Below are 21,998 nucleotides of genomic sequence, written 5' to 3'. Positions count from 1 at the left end.
CCTTGCACCAGCAAGTACATTCACATATCGGTAAACATGGTGAAAGAGGTTAGAACATACTTGTTCTTCTTTTCTTTACATGCATTTAAATGTCTTTGTGGGTTACTTTTATGTCATGAACAATCCAATTGAAATGTTTTTTTCAACAATGGAGTCTGCTGTGTGACGCACTTGTCTGTGTTCTACTTTGAATCCAAAAAGCGAATGAATCAGAAACAAGAGGGCTGTAACACAAAGCGAGTCATGAAGGTTGCTCTCTTTTAACCTGGCTAGACCTCCATTATGCAGCAATTCTTACCTAGTCAGGACCACTTTTTGTTCTGAGTTTCAGCTTGAAATCTGCTAAAAAGCAACTTTAACTCACCAAGTCCTTTTGGAAACTGCGTCACTCTGTCGTCAATACTTACTCTATGATCGATACATCTATAATGTGCAGTTGTCATGTTATTAATAATCAGGAGTTTTTCCCTTGGCCGCTCTGAGGGTCAAAGGTCAGAGGGTGTCGTACCATGAACAGTCTGTAAAACCCTTTGAGGCAAATCTTTGATTTGTGATTCTCTTCTATATAAAATTGTCCTGACTTGAAATTGACTTGACTCATGAACTCCATGAATTCAGGAGTTCATGAATTCATGAACTCACACTAGTAGTTTTCTGTCGGAATTCATTGCATGCCTTATTTGCAGCAACAATATTGCTTTAATTTGCTGTTATATTTTGCGTAGAAGTAGGTGAATCTAGGGCTGGGCAATATATAGATATAAAAAATATATCAATATATATTTTAAATGTGATGTGGAATTAGACAATATTACATTTATCGATATAGCTCTTTTTTTTTTCTTTCTTTATATAAATGCTGCCCTTACTAGGGTTTGTCATATTTAGTTCTTCTGTAATGTTCATTATTCTTTTCTCATATATATATTTATTTCAGAAAAAGATAGGCCTATTTTATTTCATAAGCTTTTTTTATTTAAGATATTTTTTTATTTAAATGTGCACTTTATGGAGCTTTGATTTTGATCCTGTTATACAGCATTCATTTATGTTCACTTAAATAAACTAATTGTGACATGTCATATTTGGCTTTGACTTTGACTAAACATTTGCTCTTACTTTGCGATAAAAGTATCAAGATATATATCGTATATCGATATTCAGCCGAAATATATCGGGATATGACTTTTGGTCCATATCGCCCAGCCCTAGGTGGATCATTATAATTTTTTTCCCCATAGTTGAGATAAATGACGCTTCAAATGCCCCCAGCACTGATGGAAACCTAGGTTGACCAATAGAGTCGTTGTGGTACCCGTTATCTCCGTTTGGGGCTTCAGACTTTGTTGAGCCCGCCCACACAAAAAAACGCTGACTGTGTAGAACCTTCTTTGTGGTACAGCCCCCAGAACTAGATTTTATTTTTGTGCGTGTGCTGTTGTGTTTTCATTTCATGATCCTGCCCCTTTAGATTTGCATTAATTCAACAGAGGGATACCTATTTTGACACAACCAATCAAGTCTTTCATTAAGCAGTTCCATCAGACAGACGGTCACACTGAGCACAAGTCTGTGAACAACAACTCCTATCATCTCTCATGCTAAAGTCTCCCTCTTGACTATCTTGCAAACATAAGCACATCCTGTTCTGCACTTTGTTGAATGAGCAATATGTCCTGGAATACATAATGAATACATCTCCTTACTGCAGACATGTATTGTATATTTATTATACTTTGTGAATAAATTGATTCTGATCCATATTTAATGGCGAATTGTGCTCGGAGCCAGACTAGGGCATATATATTTCCCCTTAAAGTTCAAACTACTTGCTGTTAATCAATGTAAACCATTCTGTATGCATTGGTGCTTTGTATGCATCCCTGGCCCAACTGCTGTCTTAACTTTATTCTTATGCTGCTATTCATTATCAGGTCTGAAAACCACCTTTCAATCCAACGGCCATTCGACCAACTTCCCACCAACCCGTGGAGACAGAGTGGCAGAATGTTGGCGTGTTGGTGTGTTGTAGGTGGCTCTAAGTTTGTGCATTGTCAGACTAGTGCCATGTCAAATGCATTGTGACTGCCGGGTGCATGGCGAGTTTTTTGGCGGGTAGTCGGTGTACTGGTGAGCCGCTCATCGAGAGAAAACACTGTGTCAAATGCTCCAAGCTTATTATAGCTGATCGATATTGGCTCGCCAACCATTTCTTTGCTGCTGACAGCTCTGAGCTCGCTATCTGGGTTGTGTCATGCCTCAGTCAGGTAATGGGGACGGAGGGAAAAAATGCACACATACACACATGACAGGAGGCTATGCTGGTAGATTTGCAACCACAGAGAATTTGTAGGGATGTGTGTTTGAGGGGAGAGAGAGGGAACATATGGGGTAGATTGACGGATATAGCCTCGGGTGTGTGAACAGATAGGAGCTGTTGAGTTGTTTTCACCTCTGAAGCGTTATTGGCACGATTCAAATTCAGTGCTTTGCATCTCAACCGAGACGTACATCAAATGGTTTTTTGATATTCACCTAGGTCAACAATCTGAGGAGCTAATAACGTTCAATTGGAATCATACATTACAAAACATTTCCAAAAATGTGTTTTCTTGTATCTTTTTAGCATAGCAAACATGGTGTAAGAATGATTCTTGACATATCATATTAATGTACACGATTGTTATTGATCTTAGAGCCTGGGGTTAAGGCTTGAGTCCCATTTCTCATATCACACTTGATTAAACAATATAGTGATATTGATACAACATGCAGAATGCAATTTTCTACCCAGAATCACAACAGTATTGCCCGTCAATGTCAAGGAACAAATGGAAAACGTTGACCAGGGTGGTAAGTGATACTGATTGGGGCATTAGCACACCGTTTGGAAATATGATCCAGGCAATTCATGAGGAAAGTCCATTACCCACGAGGACAAAATATATGAAATATATTACTTTGGCAGGACAGATGAATGGCGTCATTAGCTTTTATTTCAGATGTTCTTTTCTGAATTCCTCCGCAACATTCATCATCAACATGCATTACAATTGTAAATGCCCTCAACCTCTTAATATGTTCTAACGAGCGTCTGAATCATTGGCACACCTCATGCATAACCTTCAGGGAGAGCGATCCTTTCAAATTATTTTTGCATTTGACAGTGAATTACTTTGGCAACACCTTTTTAGATGCATTTAGAGATACGATCATGTGTGAGCCAAGGTTATATAAGTGTGAGATTTTTCATTAAAAATAATTAGTTTTAAATTTGTTGTAATTCAGTTAGATTTAATTTGTTTTTACAGTGAAGTTGCTAGTCTGTATTCGTTTTTACTTTCATTTTGAAAATGCTTAGTTTTGGTTTTCTGTAATGGGATGTTTGTAGATGGCAACCTCCTGGTCTGAGCAGGGAGGCAAACCAGGAAGTGCCTTAAGCTGCATTCTACCAAAAAATTCCAGTAGGGGGTGATAAGTTTGGCTGCAGAAAGATTTCTGTCCATTAATTTCAATGCAAAATGAGAAAACTTCTCACTTTATTTATTACCTCAGAATTTTTTTTAGGACAACACTGTGGTCTCGATCGCTAGCAAAAAATCCTCTTCAAGACAATTTGATGTTAATAGTTAAAATATTGGCCCCATTTAGAAGAAAATAGGAAAAAAAGAATCATATGATTTGGGGCGTGGCTACCTTTGATTGACAGGTCACTAACAAGGAGAGCCATCATCAGGAGAGAAGCAGACCAATGCGTATCCAGGGCAACATGTCAGTAAAGTTATATAAAATGTTATATAGATATAAAAAAGGACATTTACCGGTTTGGTCTCCACTGTATTTTCACTTTGACAGTTTATTTGAACATTTTGGTCAGTAAAAATGTCTTGTTCAGTGTTTGGTTGGACTAACAGACACTCCAAGGAGTCACTGTTCAGTTTTCTGAGGTAACTAACGTACATTTGTTTTTGTTTTTTATTAGCCAAAATTAATATCTCAGTTAATGCTAACATGAATTAGCAGCGGCTTCTCTCAGTCAGGTTGAGGTGTAGAGAGGCGTAAAGTCAGTGTAGTCAGATCCCTCTCACTCCTCCACAGTCCAAATATGGTCTGCTCCCCGTATCGGAAACAAGATGGCGACACAAGATGCCGACGAGTGTAACACTGAACTCGATGCTTCCAACGGGCCACAAACCAACGGGTGACGTCACGGTGACTACGTCCATTATTTATATACAGTATGGGTGTTTGGTGTCAGATTCAAAAAGGTCACAATAAATGTTACCTTAATTTCCTTTGCCTTATCCATCTCAGCCCCTATAAGGTCATTAACTCTTGCAGCTCCGGGTGTTCTGAAGTTTGGTTGAAGTGACTCACATAGTCATGTAGACATCCCAGTCTCAATAAACATATTTACCAATGTGTTCCTGCAGGTTCACTAACCAGCAGCTATTTGGTCAGAGCTAAATAAATACATTTCATACCAATCAAAAAGGTTTATGTATGAAAATAGTTGACAAAGATGAATATGAATGTCATTTTCACCATAATTGTAGTTAGTTTTAGTTAACCACACAATACAGTTTCAGTTCAACCTCATTTTTATTTTTATTCAAATCATATGTTTTTTTCAATTCTAGATTTCATATTGATTCTAATTGATATTTTGAAAGTAATTCACATATTTACTGCAGTTTCATTACCAGCGTTCAAAACACACAAAATCACCGTGTATTATCGCTGTTCAGTCTATAATAAAAATGGAGTCAAGGGTCATGTAATTGCTGATATACAGTATGTACTTGTGTGCTGTGTTCCCATTTCAGTGATTGCAGTATTGTGTCAGACAACCCGTTACTGCATTATACATGCTTCTGTGGAGCTCATGGTTAGATCAACAAGATTATTGTTTGCCACTTCAGACTGCATGTAGTCGCCTCGCTCAGCTGCAGGTCACTGATTGACCTCTGCACAGAACAGTGCAAAGCAATCAAGTTATGAAGCCTATGATTTTGGAGTTGATGTTAATTATCTGCAGTCGGTCCCACTGAGGTGTTTTACAGCAGTGGCTATCACCGCCATGTGTGTAAACAGGTTTGCTGCTTTTATACAGGCCTCTTCAGCTTTTCATGCATTTTACAACAATTCCAAAGCATTTAAACTGAACCATATTTAACAAGGTGTAACAGGCTATCACCAGTAAAGAGCGGTAAAACTCATATGGTCAGATAATGGAATCTCTCTTTGTTGAGCCCGCTGCATAAGTCTTGTTGAAATGGCTTTTATGTGCCTCTTACAGGTCCTCATTGAAAGATTAAATTGCGGGCTCCGCATCAGTAATAAATCTCAGCCAGGTGTGGGGTGGGACCGAAAGGGAGAGCCATCAATAAAAAGAAGGCTGGTCATTCCTTGTCAGGCAGGAAGCAATGGAATAAACAAGTTGTAGGAGAAACGGGGCTGCCCTTTCTAGGAAAAGTGGTTTATTGACTTGTATTTAAATGAGCGACCTTTTCTCTGCAAGTGTGTGAAACGGGGCATTGGAGCATGCCACTGCATGCCACTGCATAGTCTGCATTCCGATAAAGGCTACCGAGACTTTTCCCCCCTTTCCTTATATAGGTCCTGCGTGTGACTTTATCTAAATTGATTGGATTTGTCTTTAACCTTCAGTGCATTTGGGTTGATTTCTGCTTTCTGAACTTAATGGCTGTAGCGTTGGTGAGTTTTTAATTATTATTTTTTTTTTATGGAACGAATTCCATGCATTTTCTTGCTAAGTGTGGAAATTTGCTTTAAGAGGATTTTGCATACGACCTTGCGATGAATTAAAAGAAACACGGTTGTATTTGGTTTCACTCTCAGTAGCTGTGTTTCTATTTACGTTTTTTATGTACAGTACAGGCCAAAAGTTTGGACACACCTTCTCATTCAATGCGTTTTTCTTTATTTTCATGACTATTTACATTGTAGATTCTCACTGAAGGCATCAAAATGAATGAACACATATGGAATTATGTACTTGACAAAAAAAGTGTGAAATAACTGAAAACATGTCTTGTATTTTAGATTCCTCAAAGTAACCACCCTTTGCTTACTAGAATATAAGACATGTTTTCAGTTATTTCACACTTTTTTGTTAAGTACATAATTCCACATGTGTTCATTAATAGTTTTGATGAATTTACAATGTCAATAGTCATGAAAATAAAGAAAAACGCATTGAATGAGAAGGTGTGTCCAAACTTTTGGCCTGTACTGTATGTATTGAAGTATTGCTTTACAAAAGCTGCATGGAAATGGCAAAAAAACATATACTGTAACTTCCCCCATTGTGCAAAAAAGTTTTTAAGCCAGCGTTTTTCTGTCATAGAGAATTTTGAGGTTGGTCAGTTATTGTCCCGTGTTTAGCTCTCGCCGAAACTCGCTTGTCATTACGCTGATCTGTTGATTCTGTCATAATCAGCTTGGTGCAAACTGCTAAAAAGGGACAGAAGATCCGTCTTTTTATTGGCTGTTACGTTACATTGTTTCCGCTGGTAAAGTCTTTGCCACACAGCAAAAATAATCACTCAAGAAAACCTTTTTCTTTGCCATTCAATGTTATAATGTAGTTTTCTGTCATTGCAATTGGCAATGTGCTTGTGTGAACTGCTGTATGCCTCATCATGAACGACATCTGCTGCAGCAACTACAGCGGCAGTGCATCTGTAAAGAAACTGCCACAGTTGGCGTCTTCCTATATGTTATATTAATCTCTCTCAGCATGAAACATGACCAATACTAATTGACGTGAAAGACCAATTAAAATGTGCACATGAATTCACAGAAACTGCAGCTGCGATACGAACATACTTGTCTTTATGGGTGTTACTGATACGCAACCTATTCTGTCATCTAGGTTGGAGAACTTGTTGCCTAGTTTTAGGTTTTATTCCCTCCGAACTTGTTGATGAAAACACACTGATTTCCATTTCTTTTTTCATTTTCAAACTTTGCTTGAAAATTGCTTGAAAATTGGAAAGAAATGGGGCGAGTGGAGGCTCTCTTAAGTGCAAAAATATGTTTTGGGATGGATGGGTAATCTAGAGACCAGGTCCTTCGGGTCCAACACCTCATAGCACTCTGTAAAAGTTTATTTATTATCATTTATTCCAGTGAAACACAATTCTCAATATAAAGTTGTAGCATCTGGTCAGACTATCCCAGCATGGTTTGTTAAGGCAAGCCTGAGAGATGTGCTGCTTTTAGTTCCGCCTCCAACTGCCAATAAGTGGTCATTATATTTTTTTCATACTCCGAACATGACGAGCGCAGTTCCTTTAAGTTGAGTCCGAATCGCCATATTACTATCATTTCAGGAAAAATATGTCAAAAAGCAATTCATGACCATTATGTCCAAATGGAGAGTGCCATGATGCTGGAAAGAAATGCTGAAAAACGAGCTGCTGAGCTCAGCAGAGAGTGTAATAGAGAGTGAGAGGAAGCAGCTTGGCTTGATGTACAGCCACACCACTAATGGCAGATTTCTCTTGCAGATAATCACAGCTCAGCATAGAAAAAGGCCTCGGCATTATCTAATTGTGAGCACACAGGGTTGTTACATTCTCTCCCTTAAGCCTTCTGGGCTTTAATTGCTAATCTTCAATATTGTGGTTGCTGTCAACAGGAGATTGTCAGAAGTTTCACAACACGGAGACTTGTATTAAATGTAAAACTGTGCTCAAAGTGATTTCCAATCAATATGTTCTCATGGGATCTTTGCGTCTCTAGTGGCAGAATAATTACACATATCTTTTTTAAAACCGTAGACGTTAACGCTCATAAAAAATATAATGGTTTGTTATTTGGCTCAGTTTATTTATTGTTACTGGCTTTGGAACTTGGGAGTTACACAACACAGCTTTTCAGCCTTGCAATATACTTGAAAAGGTAATAAGTGGCATAAACTTTTTTTGTTTGTTTGTTTTTTAAGATGTTCTTGGTAGACAGTTTTTTTTCTTTATTTACACTACATGTCCTTTGTGGTTTTAAGTCCTCCATTATACTATTTCCAAAGCAAATTAAATTCACTCTAAGAAGCATTTTCCACAGAGGGATCTGAGCAGCTCAGAGACACTTGAGACTTTCTAACTGTATGAAAAATGAAATAACCACCTCTCTAAGAAAACTGCAGTTCAGTCACCCTCGAGCAAGACCCCGGAGCAGTTACTTCCCTATTAATGCAGTGTAGTGGGGACTTATAGCAGGGCTAAACACCGTACTGAATCTTGTCATGACCTTATTTGTACCTCCGGGAGCAAAGAGGATAATTAAGTAAGTAGTGTAAGTTGCAGCTCCCAGCTGTAACTGTAGGTTTCCCAACACTCTCTTCATGTTTAGTGTCTGCCACCCCAACTGCCCAGACCACGAAGCAGGAATGTATAAATCCTGAATATATTAAGATATAGTATTGTGTGTGTGTGTGTGTAAAATCAATATGAATATATTACTGCGCTTGTTGTTCGTGACTGTTTTTTACCCCCCCAAATTAGGTTGCATGCATTAAATGCTGTAAAAGCCCGAGTCTAAATTCACTCTCTTTATTTTGCAGTCGTACCGTATCACCAAAACAAGTAGGAATGCAAGCGTGGCATATTTTTCTACTGGTGTCGCAGAAGAAAAGAAATGTTGCTTTGCTAGCACTCATTAATCTGAGATAGACCACAGCACGTAAAGATGGATAATGTTCTTTTAAAGTATGTCCTGCCCTGCATAAGACAAATATTTACCAATGCCTCGGATGGTTCCAGCATGAAAAAGTGAGCACATGGTGAAAGGAAAGTGTGTTTCTGCACATTGAGATGTATGTTTCATATATGTCTGCAAGAAACAACATAATAATAGCAATAGTAATAATAGTATTAGCAATAATAAAAGGATTAGTAATAATAAAAACATGTATTTAATTATAATAAATTAGCATTTACTGTGACACAATTTAATTTTTTTTTTCTTCCGAAAATTGACTTTCATTGCCGATAAAACTTTTAAATCATTACATTTTCATTTAATGACCAACCAGTTTATCAACTAATAGTTGCATCTCTAGATATATCTTTTGCATCCATCCTCAAAAAATCCAGACTGCAGGACTGTAATAGAAAAAAATACCATCGTCACTTTTCCTGTGACTGTGCCAGAGGTTATGTTCATTTTGGAAGATGTGGTATAAAGTCAAATGTTGTTGGATTTTACTTTTCTGAAAAATGTTCCTTTTCCACCGTAGCTAGTCAGAAGTTGGATAAAATGCAAGGTCAATGACGTGATCTAATGCAGTGTCAGTTGGTGTAACCAGTCATTTTTTCCCCATAAAAATCTGACTATATACTGGGAAATAAATGTGAACTAAAATGAGAAAAAATACAATCCACGTTTACATTGCAACATTATGGTATATAACAAATTTTACATAATTTGTCAAAACTTTTGAAAAAAATGGTTGAATTTAGAATATGTTCTGCTCAATATTGACGAAATGCGTAAATGTAGAAATATTTAAAAAAAAATAATTTGATGTTTTTTCAAATTAAGTAATTATATGTATAAGTCCACTTAAATACAATGTAGGCGGATGAAGTATTTAATATTTATCATTTTTTTGTGGTTACACCATTTGACATCTTGCCAACCCTCTTTTGTCCCTGACCACAAAGAGAGTGCTTTGATGCTGATCAGGCTGTAACAAGACTTTGTGTGCACATGGTGAAATGGATTAACCCTCTGGAGTCCATCTATTGATTGAAAATGCACATGTTTTATTTACAGTAATACATTTATTTATATATGATATGTAGACAAGCTGAGAAAGCCAGTTGAAAGTACAATCATAGGAGCTTTCACAGTGTGCCATTTATGTTTCTAGACCATTTTTAAAATGTGAATGTTCTTTTTACAATGAAAACTATTACTATTTTTAATTAACATGCAAATAGACTGTTTTGTAGTTTTATTATTTATTATTATTTCTGCTGTTTTTGTGTGTATAAATGTTTTTTTAATGGTATATTTCCATAAATACCTGTGTCTTTTGTTTGTATTTTGGGTTCCTGGCAGCTTTATACTTTGTTAATTTGAAAAAATGTAAAATCTGACTGATTTTACCGAGTTTGTGTGGAGAAAAGGAGCCATGCATGTGATGTAAGGACAGACTGAAAGATGCTAAACAGAGAAAGAAATTAATGCATAGGAAGTTGACAAATTTCAACAAAAATCTCCTGGACTTCAGAGGTTTAACCCTTTATCAGGCAAAGAACTATATTTGGCAACTTCAGGTAATATCTCGAGAAAAATGTTGCAAATTTACTAGATTAAAGTGGCAAATCTACAAGAAAAAAAGTCGCAGATTTAAGAGATTTAAAGTGGCAAATCTGAGCGAAAAAAGTTGCAGATTTACGAGAAAAAAGTGGGGGAAAAAGCAACTTTTTTCCTCCCAGATTCACCACTTTAAATCTCATAAATCTACACTTTTTTTTTCTCGTAGATTTGCCACTTTAATCTCTTAAACTATTTTCTCAAAATATTATTTTCATATGTTTTTTTTTTACACATTCTGGCTGTATGTAATATCTTCCAATATTCTCTATGGTACAAATTTGGAATTTGCAAGTATTTCAATGAGTACCCTATTAAGGGTAAGTGAAGTAGTGAAGTTACCAAATATAGTTATTTGCCTGATAAACGGTTAATATAAAGCAGCGTTGCATGGTGATGGATCATATTAATGTGCCCATATATATGCTGGATATAGGTTCAGCGCAGTCACAGACTCAGATGAGTATGTTTTTGACATTTTAATGAAAAGAAAACAATTCTGCATTCACAAGGACAACCAAATGTTATCATGTTTTTTTTCAAACATCTGCCATCACTACAAGCACTGACGCATTGAGGAAAAAGTCACCAGCTAATAGGCAAACTAGTTGATCCGTAACACTGGTACTCTGACGCTGCACTCAATCCTCAGCTGCCCCCCCGTCCCCCCACTCCCCCTCACGTCCTCTTCTAGTGGTTGTCTTGCATTCTGTATGCTGTCAGAACTGACAGAATTACTACATCTTGTTAGTAATGAGAGTTATGCATTTAAAGGCCTGCTCTAATTAGTAAAGATCTGGCTGTTGCAATTAAAGTTGGCAGTGATGCATTTAATACAACACCAGAAAGTGAAATTGATTTTATTATTGCGGACAGAGTTAGGTTTTAGTAAAAAAAAAACGGGACAGAATTTCAGCAAGGCTGCCAAACGTTAGACGGATTACAAATTGGTGAATAATATCGTCTTCTTTTGTCAGTGTAATTGTCCTTTGAGGCAAAAAAGTAAAAGAAACTAACTGAAATGCTTGACAAAACACTTAATATTGATCCAGAGACCTCAGAGTTAAATAGCAGTTAACAAGACCTTGAGGACACAAATAACTTAAGACTGGATTTTTACCTGGTTGGTCATTTTTTCCTTATTACACTTATTAACTACCAAACTTTTGACAGTATTTTTGGTCATTTTAATTTGAAAAACCTTGCTATGTCCTAAAAATGTCCACAATAGTAATGTCATTGTGTGCCTAAGTATTTCCTCCAACAACAACAAAAAAACAATCAGATATCAGAACTTTGCCAATTTAGTGCAGGGATTACCAATTAATGATTAAAATAATTAACTTTTAGGTAGCAGCCCAAAGGATAAGTAAGTTCTATACTAATACTAATAAACAAAATGCCTTTTAGGTCCTATGGATCTTCAGATATCAGACTTGCTTATGTTTAAGCTCATCTTCAAGATAATCCAAGCAACCATATGGCCTATACTCTATTCTTGGCTCTGCATATAATGCATGAAATAATATATTAAACAAAGCAAAAGAAATACATACCCAAAACAAAAAAGGTATACCTCATTTACTTAATGTATGTAAGCAGGTCAGGAGAGGAGAACTTGGACGTGTAGGTGCATACATTTTTCAGGCTGCAATACTGGTTTATGCATTAAAATCAACTTTGCAAAAAAAAAAAAAAAGACCCTGCATTTGCTTCGGTTGCCTCTTTTTTGAGGTCACCGTCTTAGGGTAATAAAATTAGCAATCATTTCCACGGACAATTATAAAGAATTTATATTGCATGGGAATAAATCTACCAATGTTAATATCCATGACTAGAGTTTAAGGAGAAGGCAAGGCAAGAGCCATTTGGTGTAAATTAACTTACATGAGAGGAAATTATAACGTAGTTAGAACTTTGATTTGAAGCAAACGTAGATACAAAGAGACTGGTCTCCCCTCAATATCGACAATACGTACGTTAGGATTGATGACAATGCGGGTTTCACATTCGGTTGGGAGGGAGGGAGGTGTATGGGTCAGACAAACGGCGGACTTTCACCCAGGAGAACAGGGTTCGTATCCCATGTGAAAACTAAATAAATTTTTCGTGACTTCAGTTTTGTTACTTCTAATTTTTACATAATTTCCTTTTTTTTTACGCAACTTCTGTTTTTTTCAACGTAACTTCCATTTTTTACGTCACTTCTGACTTTTACGTAACTTCCAATTTTTCTCGTAACTTCCATTTTTTTTTTTACATAACTTTAGTTTTTTACGTAACTTGCGTCTTTTATGTAACTTCCGTGGCTCACGTCACCCTCGTAAGTACTTCACTTCCAGCATTTACGTACATTTATTTCCTGTTTGAACTGTCTTTTATAACGCCTTACCAGGAAGTTTTTGGCCCTAAACCTAGATCAGTGGGTTTGTAGCCTAGAAACTGCGTTTTTTTTTAAACCCCTATCCTTATGTGAATGATGAAGTGTGTGCTATTTTCAGAACGCTCCACTGTACTGTGAGCCGCGAAACTTTCATAGGAATCATTTTGACATATGCTCATATGTGTTGTTATGGGTGGTATTGACAAATAGACTATTCTGTTTTTAGGTTAGGGATGTTGTTGGAAAGAAACCAAATGTGTCAAAATTGACATGTGGGTGTGTTCAAGGCATGACGTGAAAATTGGGATAGATTGGACAATGTATGGTGAAGTTGTACAGTCTTGTGTTTTATGGAAGGATGGCATATTTTTTCACCTACATGAAAAGTTCACTTTATATTCCTTAATGCTTAAAGGGAGAAAAAGGAGAGAAAAAATGCTGAATTTCTCCTCAATTCAGTCATGGAAATACATGAATCCAGACGCTGAAGAAATAATCCTAATAATTTTGATAATTTCTCCTCCATTTGGTTCAGAAAGGATCTTCGCCCACTGAGGGGAAAGTGGCAGTTGCTTGAGCCACTTTAGGCCCCGAACCCTGCGTTCACTGAATGAAAATCATGTTTACACTCTAGAGCGAATACATTACCACAATTAGGCATTGATGTATTATAGGACAAGCATTCATTGCACAAAGACTCATGGTCCATTAGAGTTAATTTATGTTCCTTGGAAACAAAGCTGTTACCCTTACAGGCCTCTATGATAGCACTTGATAACTCCTTGGAAGACACGTCGCTAACACCCTGTTCCCCAAGTCTCCAGGCATTATCTTTTTAACTCTTTATCCTGTTAGACTGACAATCATTTCGAGGCTAAAGCCGTTCGCTCAAGATTGTCCTGACAAAGGTCCGAGGATCTCATCTCCAAATGCTTTTCATATGGCGAAGAATCAGTCAATTATTTTGAAGCAGTGCAGCAGCCCAGGATTAAGTGACTTAGGAGTGCAGCAGACAGCAGCCTCCCTCCCCCCTGCCTTTACCCTCAGAGACTTCCACAAACAGCATGGCTTGTCAGGGCTGATTGCAGCGGCACTGGGGCAGATAAGTCAGTCTTACTATTATCCTATGTAAGCTAGGAGTGCCAAATTACAACTTTAGCCTTAAACCCCCACAGAGTTTACTTACGAATGTCTTAAGCCACACAGCAGAGAATAAAAAATCCTACACTAAAAACAGAGATAGCCACGGTTTGAGGAGGGACAAAACCAAGTGTGTCTGCAGGGATGTGTGCATATATCTCACACCGCATTCACTTCGGGCTAGCCGGCCTCTCTGCTGTCTTTTTATTGCTGTCAGCATCTCCCCTGGCTCATAACTATGATGTTCTTGACAGTTTTACAAGGACTGTAATTTAAATTTATTTCTACCATGCCATCGATTCTCTCACCACTTTAATGTCAAGTGCGTCTGGCGAGTCTAACATAGAAATGTTGGCACAGCTCCATTAGCATGTATAGATTTTCTTGCCGTGCCGGTAACCATTTATATCTTAAAACACTAACAAACTAGGACAGTTTTACAATGGGAGCATTATTACATTAAAGTGATGAGGCTTAGCTCCAGGGGCATAATGAAAATGGGTGGCTTGTGGCAGTTTCCATCAGAGTTGGAATACATTCAGCCAAACAACTGTCACACTGTTTACATGCATCAATAATACATAAACATATTGTGGTATTTCATGTAGTTGATATTGCTCGTTTGGAACCAGAATAGTTTCAAACTTACTCTCTACTCGTGTGCTTTTCCTTTCCCTTTTTCTGTTCTGTCGCTTTCTCCATTTACCACCAATTCAATTTCTCCCAAGCTCCTTACTACGTGATTTATGACTCCTCCCGCGCCATAAAAAGCTGGAAAGAGAAGGCTTTTTACCTTGCCCACGTACTGCGGGTCTGACCCCATGTACTCCTCCAGCACAAAGAACTGGTTCCACACCCAGCCCCTTTTGACACGTTGAAATCCAGCCGCCCCATTCCTCATCGGGCCCGCCAAACTCCTGACGCGTTCCTTCCCCGCCCTGCTCCGTCCCAGCGGTGGTGAAGGCGGGCGTGAAGAAGAGAATGAGCCTTCGTCGACGAGAATCCAAAGGAACAGCAGCAGGCAGTTCCTTGTTAGCATTGGCGATCTGTGAGGTTCAGGTCCCCAAGTTAAAGTCCAGTGATGAGAGCTGAGCCACGCTGAAACAACTTGTGGAGGTGGTTATGGGGGAATGAGTGAGGTGAGGCCTCTGCTGGTGCCCAGAAAGCAGTTTTCTTGGGTCTGTCAGGATCCCTCTCAGAGATTTATGGAGCTCATCACCTGAAGGAAAGAAAAAAAACAAATACATAGTTTAGAAGTTTGCTTTTTGCTGAAACTCCATTACCTGCACTGCCTATATTAACCCTCCGATGAACCCCACCAGCCCTCCAACAAGCTTAAAAGTATGTTTTCTTTTAAAGAAAACACCTAAAATACAACTTTTATCAGTGGAAGTAGCTGTAAAAACAGGCATTATAGTCAGAGTTTGAACTTTCTGACATTTTTTTGAACGGATCATCTGTTTGAAATGTTTCCATAAGAAGAGTTAACCAAATCGGAGCATAAAACTGTTAACACCTTCGTTTCGCAGAAAATAAACTCGATCGTGTTAAACATGTGAAATTTTGCACCTCAGCGACACTGTAAAGCCATAATTGATTCTGCTGAGACGAATTGTCACGTGACAAACTAACTGAAAATCATCAGAACAGCAGGCTGTTTACACAGAGCTGAGAGGAGAGGACAGGGCCGTAAGAAGAGGTTGTAAAAATGCATGTATAGCAAGTGGAAACCAAATTTTTTCCCCCAACTTTTGTGACATTTGTGGGCACTTGGAAAAGTGTTGTACATACAGATACAATTTTATTACATTCTTTTTCTAAATAACTTATAATTTTAATTTATAAATGTGTTATTTTGCATAAAAGACATTTTTGAGTTGTCCCAGCTTCTAGCTTCTGCCATGATTGTGCTGATTCCACAGAGATGTAGGAAATACAAGGCCACAGCAGGTGAAATATGAAAGGAAAAATGCCCTGAAACTGCTTGAGGCTTAATAATATGGTGTTATTATCGTGATCGGAGACATCCCAGGAGCGCCTCAATTGCACACGCGGGCACCATCCAATAGGTATAGGGTGTAAATAGCTTATGCTTTTTTTTTGGGCTCATATTCTTTGCTCCTCTATGCTTTAGTTTTTAATTGTTCAGTGACGAATGATAATACTGACATTCTCAAACATAAAAATAGGTGTTATAATTATTTGCCTGATGATTGATCACCACTGCAGCAGACACTTCTCTTGGATGTTCACTCTAATTAGAGAGTGTACTTGTCTCTGTGGTGATAACTGTGACTTTATTTTTGCTGTCAATTATAGGCCACCGCACACTGTGCCACAGACCTGTCAGTTTTACTGCAGCTCCTTGATTGCCCATCGAGGTTTAAAATCATGTATTATTTAATGACACTTTAATGAGAGGGTGCCGGGGAGCTTTGATGTTTCTCTTCACAAACCTTTTCTTAGTATTTCTAATAAGAAAGCCACGTAAAAAATGGAGATAAACCCTTTTCAAAAAAACTTGACAGTTGTTGCATCAGTTGCAGGCACCCATCTGAAGATATAGCATGATGCATTGACAGTTCATATATCAAATTGACATGTGTACTGTTTGAGATGTCAGTGCAAAGCGGCATGCTTGCAGTGATTTCTTTAAGAGACTTTGCTTTCTCTCAGACATCACTCCGGTGAGGAGGCACAACAGATCTGACAAGCGGTGGCCACAGGAGATTGTTGTGCTTGCAACAGCATTCATTTGACTGACATGCGTTCTATGGAAGAGGCAGCTCACATAGAAGATTACTAATAAATGTAATCCAACCCACAGGCAAGAGTTTAATTATTTAATTTGTTTGCTTGCAATGTGTTTTTCTTTTGTCGTCGCAAAGTTCAGTTTAAGTACCAGAGAGCTATCAGATGGATGACATATGTCATGTCACTAGTGCAATACCCGCTGAAAATGTGCCCGTTTGGAACGGGACGGTAGCTCGGTTTGTGGTTTTGCCGTTTGCAGTTTCTTTGAGAAATTGCTCATCCAAACAACTTTTACACTTGAGGCTGGGCTTCCTTGAGTCCTGAGCAAATAACCTGCCATGACATAGCTGCATCCTATAGCAATGCTAGATTATTCAGATCATTTATATATCCGCTAGCTATCTGGGACCAGGTTATTTCAGGGGACAGTGTTGGAGGTGGGGCTCTGCTTGTCCCCTATGAAAGATGCTCAGTGGTGCATGATGTTCCACGTGTGCATAAAAATACCTGGATCTTTAAAATAGTACCAGGATCTTCCATATGGCTTGTATCCCACCAACTACTAGATTAGATTAGATTAGATTCAACTTTATTGCCATTGAACAGAGTACAAGTACTAGGACAACGAAATGCAGTTTAGGATCTAACCAGAAGTACATATCAAGTATAAGTAAATATCAGGGATGAGGAACTGGAGGCCCGGGGGCCGCATACGGCCCGCACCCTCACTTGAAGTGGCCCTCAGTACAACTACATGCATTTGAATGAAATCTGAAAAGTGCAGTGTAAAAATGCACAAAATGACTTCTCGCAATTAATGTTGGTCTGCTGTTCTTGCACTGAAAAAAATAAAATAAAATCACAGTAAGTGGTTATTTTTTATTTGCTTCAAACCTTTTGAATTCCTATATTTATACTGTTATAAATGCATTTGAGCATGAAATATGTTAAGTTACTGCACTGTAAACATATTTAAAATTGCAGTTTCATCATATCTGGTTAAGTGCACGCTCCTATATGTGGCCCTGTGAAAAATTGTGGCCCCCTCCAGCATTTAAGTTGCCCATCCCCGGAGTATATAAATATAGTGCAGGTATGAATTGAATATGCTATAGGATATTTATACAGTGGATGAATATGTTATAGAATTATATACAGTAAAGAATGTACAGTATAGCAGCAGTGCAGGTTGATGAATGGATACTAATTGTTTCACTCTTGGGTGTAAATAAAACAATTTAATCTTACGGCTCTCCTACACTTTCCAAATGTTATTGGACTGAATGTATCAAATTCTGACAGTGAAATAAGTCATTTCACGGAAGTTGCATTTGAAATAAACATGAAGTCTTTGGGAAAAGTATTTCTGGGCCCAATGGCATCACTTGATGCAGCTGAAACTTTTAATTCCACTGTTTCGCCGATTTGTCAAATCGACATTTGACATTTGACATCCGATGCTCTTCCTGGGGACTTGGGACATACACATTTATTGAAAAATAACACTGCTGATCCTTTAAATGCTTCAGTTTGCCACAATGCAACATCTCTGGTGCCTCTTCCTTAATCTGTTCTTGAATGCACTGTAGCGAACAACAAAGATAAAGCTGTGTCCAGCGTGTCTTTTGGTGGTATAACAGTTAATAGTGTTACCACTCTGCAAAAATAAGCCCCATAGATCTCAATAACTTGCACTTGAAGACAGCCGCCAAGTGTGAAGCCAATCGGATGAACGGTTGGACAGACATACAGAGACTCCTTCCAAGAATCCATGAGCCATTGATTTTGCATGCATAAGTATAGCTCAAGTGTAGTAAGGAAAAACAACAAACATATATATTCTGACAATTTTTTATACAACTCAATCTCTTATTTATGCTGTGGATTTCTATTTTATAACAATTGATCTCTCACACTGTAAATATTTAATGTAAATTTACAGTGAAATCAGAACAGTAATCTACTGTAATGATGTGGAACAGTGTCATACTGTTGCAGAGAAAGAAATGTGATCACTTGCTATTACTAACAGGAATGAACTCTACATTTACAATAACAGGTTTGAGTATAAAGTACAGTATTGTAAATTTACATGCAATTTAATACAGTAATGTACTGCACATTTAAATGTAATACACAGTAATACACTGTCTATAAAAAAACAGTAAGAAATAGTAAAAAAAAATACACTTTACTGTAAATTTACACTGAAAAGTTTTCCAGCAGTCTTAAACCTGACCTTATACTAGAGGTGGGGAAAAAATTGTTATGGCATAGTGTGGCAATATTTAACGTGGCAAAATGATATTGATTCATGGTTGCCAAGTATTGATAGTTTTCCAACTGTATTTTCGTATTTTTTTTGTTTTTGAGAGATGGCATCATATGAAACTAGAAGATCTAAGGAATCTATAGGCACCATCTGCGTCAGGATATGGTGTCTGGAAGTTGTCGAAATAATGCTGCAAAGTTAGGGTATTTCTGCTGTTTCATGGTGATTTTCAAAGCTCTTATGTGACCTCTGGTGTCATGCTATCTCAATGACAATATGCTCTCTGGGTTCCCACAAGTCTCCTGTTTACATACTGTCTGCCTACCAATTCAGAACACAGAAAGAAAATAACACAATCCCAACTTTCTTCATTTGCAAATACTTGAGGCCATGCAACGTTGTGGAAAGCGAGGGTTTTAGCTACATGCTAAAGACACTGGAACCCAGGCATGTACCATATTAATAGCACGTACATAGTCAATGATGTAAACAACAGAAACTGGAGAAAAAAGGTAAAACAGGATTACAAATTAGCTTGCTTTACACCTTGTGACCTTTAAAAGCTGTGACTAAAGACAGAATACGCTGAGGAAAAACAAAAAATCCCAGATACGTTAATTCATTAACCTGCATGTATTGATGTCAGGTGAATTATGTTTGGACAGACAGCACATCGTTGTCAGTACGACGAATAAAAAGTGAGTTCTTAATTAAGTCATTCATTACACAGCCTAATGCACAGAAGACAAAGAAATATTACAGAACCGACCTAATTTGTTAAGCCTCATTCATTATTGAGCAAACAGCTACTGCACCGTTGCTGTTCACACCTTGTTTGCAAGCCCGACTACCATATCAACACTCAAGCATTCAACTCCGGCCTTGTTGCGAGACACTTAATTGAGCTCAAAACAAGAGAAGGCAACCACGAATGGTTGCGATGAAGAATGGAGCTAATGGCTTCCACACCTGCTTTATTGTTCCTCTTTCCCTCCTAATGCACTTATAAGCTGTACAGTAATGGAAGACAGCGTGCCTCTAATTTCATAACCGGGGCCCTCATTGACATCATTGTCTTTGATTAATTATACAGACTTGGAACATCAGCTTCAGCGGGAGATTACTTCAACAAGGTTATGCCGTGCACCCGGATCCATTTGTTCTCTCTGTCACCACAGTATCTTAAAAGTCAAAACCGATCTGCAAAGTTCTCCGTGCAAAATTGGCAGGAACTATCTTGACACGGGTCAGACATGCTTCTCCCGCAGGTCACTCCTCATTTAGCATTGACATAATGGAAAATGACTGTTCCCATAATTCCTGCAAAATCACGCCTCTGCCACTGTACGGCCCTGGGAGGGCTCGATGCATATTTTATGAGATAAGTTCATTAGCATGTGTCGGGCTTCGGTTGTGAGCCTTGACCCGTGTGTCTACTTCAGATAACACGACGCAGCGGGCTGACAGCGTTCTCGCACATCACCTTCAATAATCAAAGAACATATGGCTAGCCGATCTGCTGGTGGAGATTACCGCCCACAAGAGACTCCCACGGAAAGTTATTAGTCGTCAAGGCTGCCATAAACATGACAAACAAATAAGTAGGCATTGACTCCAGCAATGGAGGGGAGAAATGAGTCATCTGGATCAAGTTCTTGTTTTGCACACACTTTCATTTCCTAATAGATATGTGGGCAGAGATATTCTACCCCCCCCCCAACAACTGCAGTGCTGTGCATTGTGGATTGACCTGTCATTCAGAGACTTAAGTAAGTCATAGTTGTTTTAATAAGGTTATGTGCTTGCATGCTCATGATTCAGAGTAATGAATCGTCAAGGGTTTTTAAAAAAAAAAGTTATTAAATTGGAAAAAAATAAGGGTATGATTCACATTTTGGACTAGAAGCATATAAATAGACAGAATGTAGAACTACAATATTTACTTTGGATGACATATCTTCTTGTGTAAGTGCTCTACATGTATTGAGTCATCACTCAAGTGTCAGTTTACAGGCCTGTGTTTCACGCTATGCAAAGATGAGAAGATCGTCTCATTATCACGCAACCAAAGCACATACACCTCCCTGTAGGGGCAGCAGGATCAGTGCAACCAGGGGAGAACCATACAGTAATATAGTACAGTATGAATAATTCAATATCTTAAATGATCATTTTGTGGTCACAGGCTTATACATTTTACATTCAAAGGGGAAACTTTGCTGATTTATAACCGACTTTGCATCATTGCAGCGACGCAAATATATGCAAATTAGCAACCTTTAACTTCCCTCGAAGGTAGCCAGCACCCAGAGAAATGTGCTCATTTTCCAGCAGACTACCGGCTCTAGATCCAGGTTTTGCGGAAAAAGTGATGGGTAAAACGACAACTTTGTGAAACATGTATAGCTTATGCTAACGGCAATATTTCAATTATGATGCAGCATATAAGGCATCATGCCAGTGTTGTTGACATTACAGGGGGACATTCAGGGAGGGAAGAACAACTCATTTTCCCCGCAGTATTAAACAGCCTCTCCATGCAGACCCACACAGGCAATTTAAATTTAATATATGTATTTATATGTGCGATATTCTCCGTGCAATCTTCAACTGTTGCCTCCATCTACATTGTATATAATGTTTCTTAAGTTTATTTTCCTTTTGTTTAAATTGTTAATACCTTTTACCTTTCTACATGTCTAAATTGTTAATACTTTTTAATATAGTTTTTTTACTAGTTTAATTGTTAATACCTTTCTTGTATTTCTAGTTTATACTGCTTGTTTACTATTTAGTGTTATTCTTATTGAAGCATCTCTCTATCTTGCTGCTCTAATACTGAAAATGTCCCCGTTGCGGGACTTATAAAGGAAAATCTTATCTCATCTTATAATCCATAATTAAAGTATAAGGGGTCCGATATGCACCCCTATACAGTCGTGCAGCATGCTGGATGTCAGCATATGGTTAAAGTACTTGAGCCATGCTACCATATCCCTTCCCACTGTAACTTCAGCATGAAGTTCATGAACAGAGTTGTCCAACACCGTACTCACTCTTACTCCAGATGGATGGACCTGCAGGGCTGCTGAAAGTTAT

The 21,998-nt window shown here is 38.1% G+C and overlaps 1 protein-coding gene and 1 long non-coding RNA gene across 2 annotated transcripts in view; one reads left to right on the top strand and one right to left on the bottom strand.

Annotated features, from left to right (window-relative positions):
* LOC131961693 (uncharacterized) overlaps positions 1–21,998 on the top strand; it is a 97,384-nt gene that overhangs the window by 5,103 nt on the left and 70,283 nt on the right. The gene's annotated exons all lie outside the window — the stretch shown is intronic.
* Positions 1–21,998, bottom strand: part of LOC131961692 (cadherin-12-like) — a 149,020-nt gene that overhangs the window by 74,728 nt on the left and 52,294 nt on the right. Inside the window, exon 2 of the mRNA XM_059326534.1 lies at positions 14,667–15,092. Within this exon, the coding sequence (XP_059182517.1) occupies positions 14,667–14,912 (246 nt within the window). The 5' untranslated portion in view covers positions 14,913–15,092. The remainder of the gene's footprint in view (positions 1–14,666; positions 15,093–21,998) is intronic.

This window comes from Centropristis striata, chromosome 23, assembly GCF_030273125.1.
Source record: "Centropristis striata isolate RG_2023a ecotype Rhode Island chromosome 23, C.striata_1.0, whole genome shotgun sequence".
NCBI lineage: Eukaryota > Metazoa > Chordata > Actinopteri > Perciformes > Serranidae > Centropristis > Centropristis striata.
Note: the sequence above shows the minus strand (reverse complement) of the source record. Positions and strands in the feature narration are given on the sequence as shown.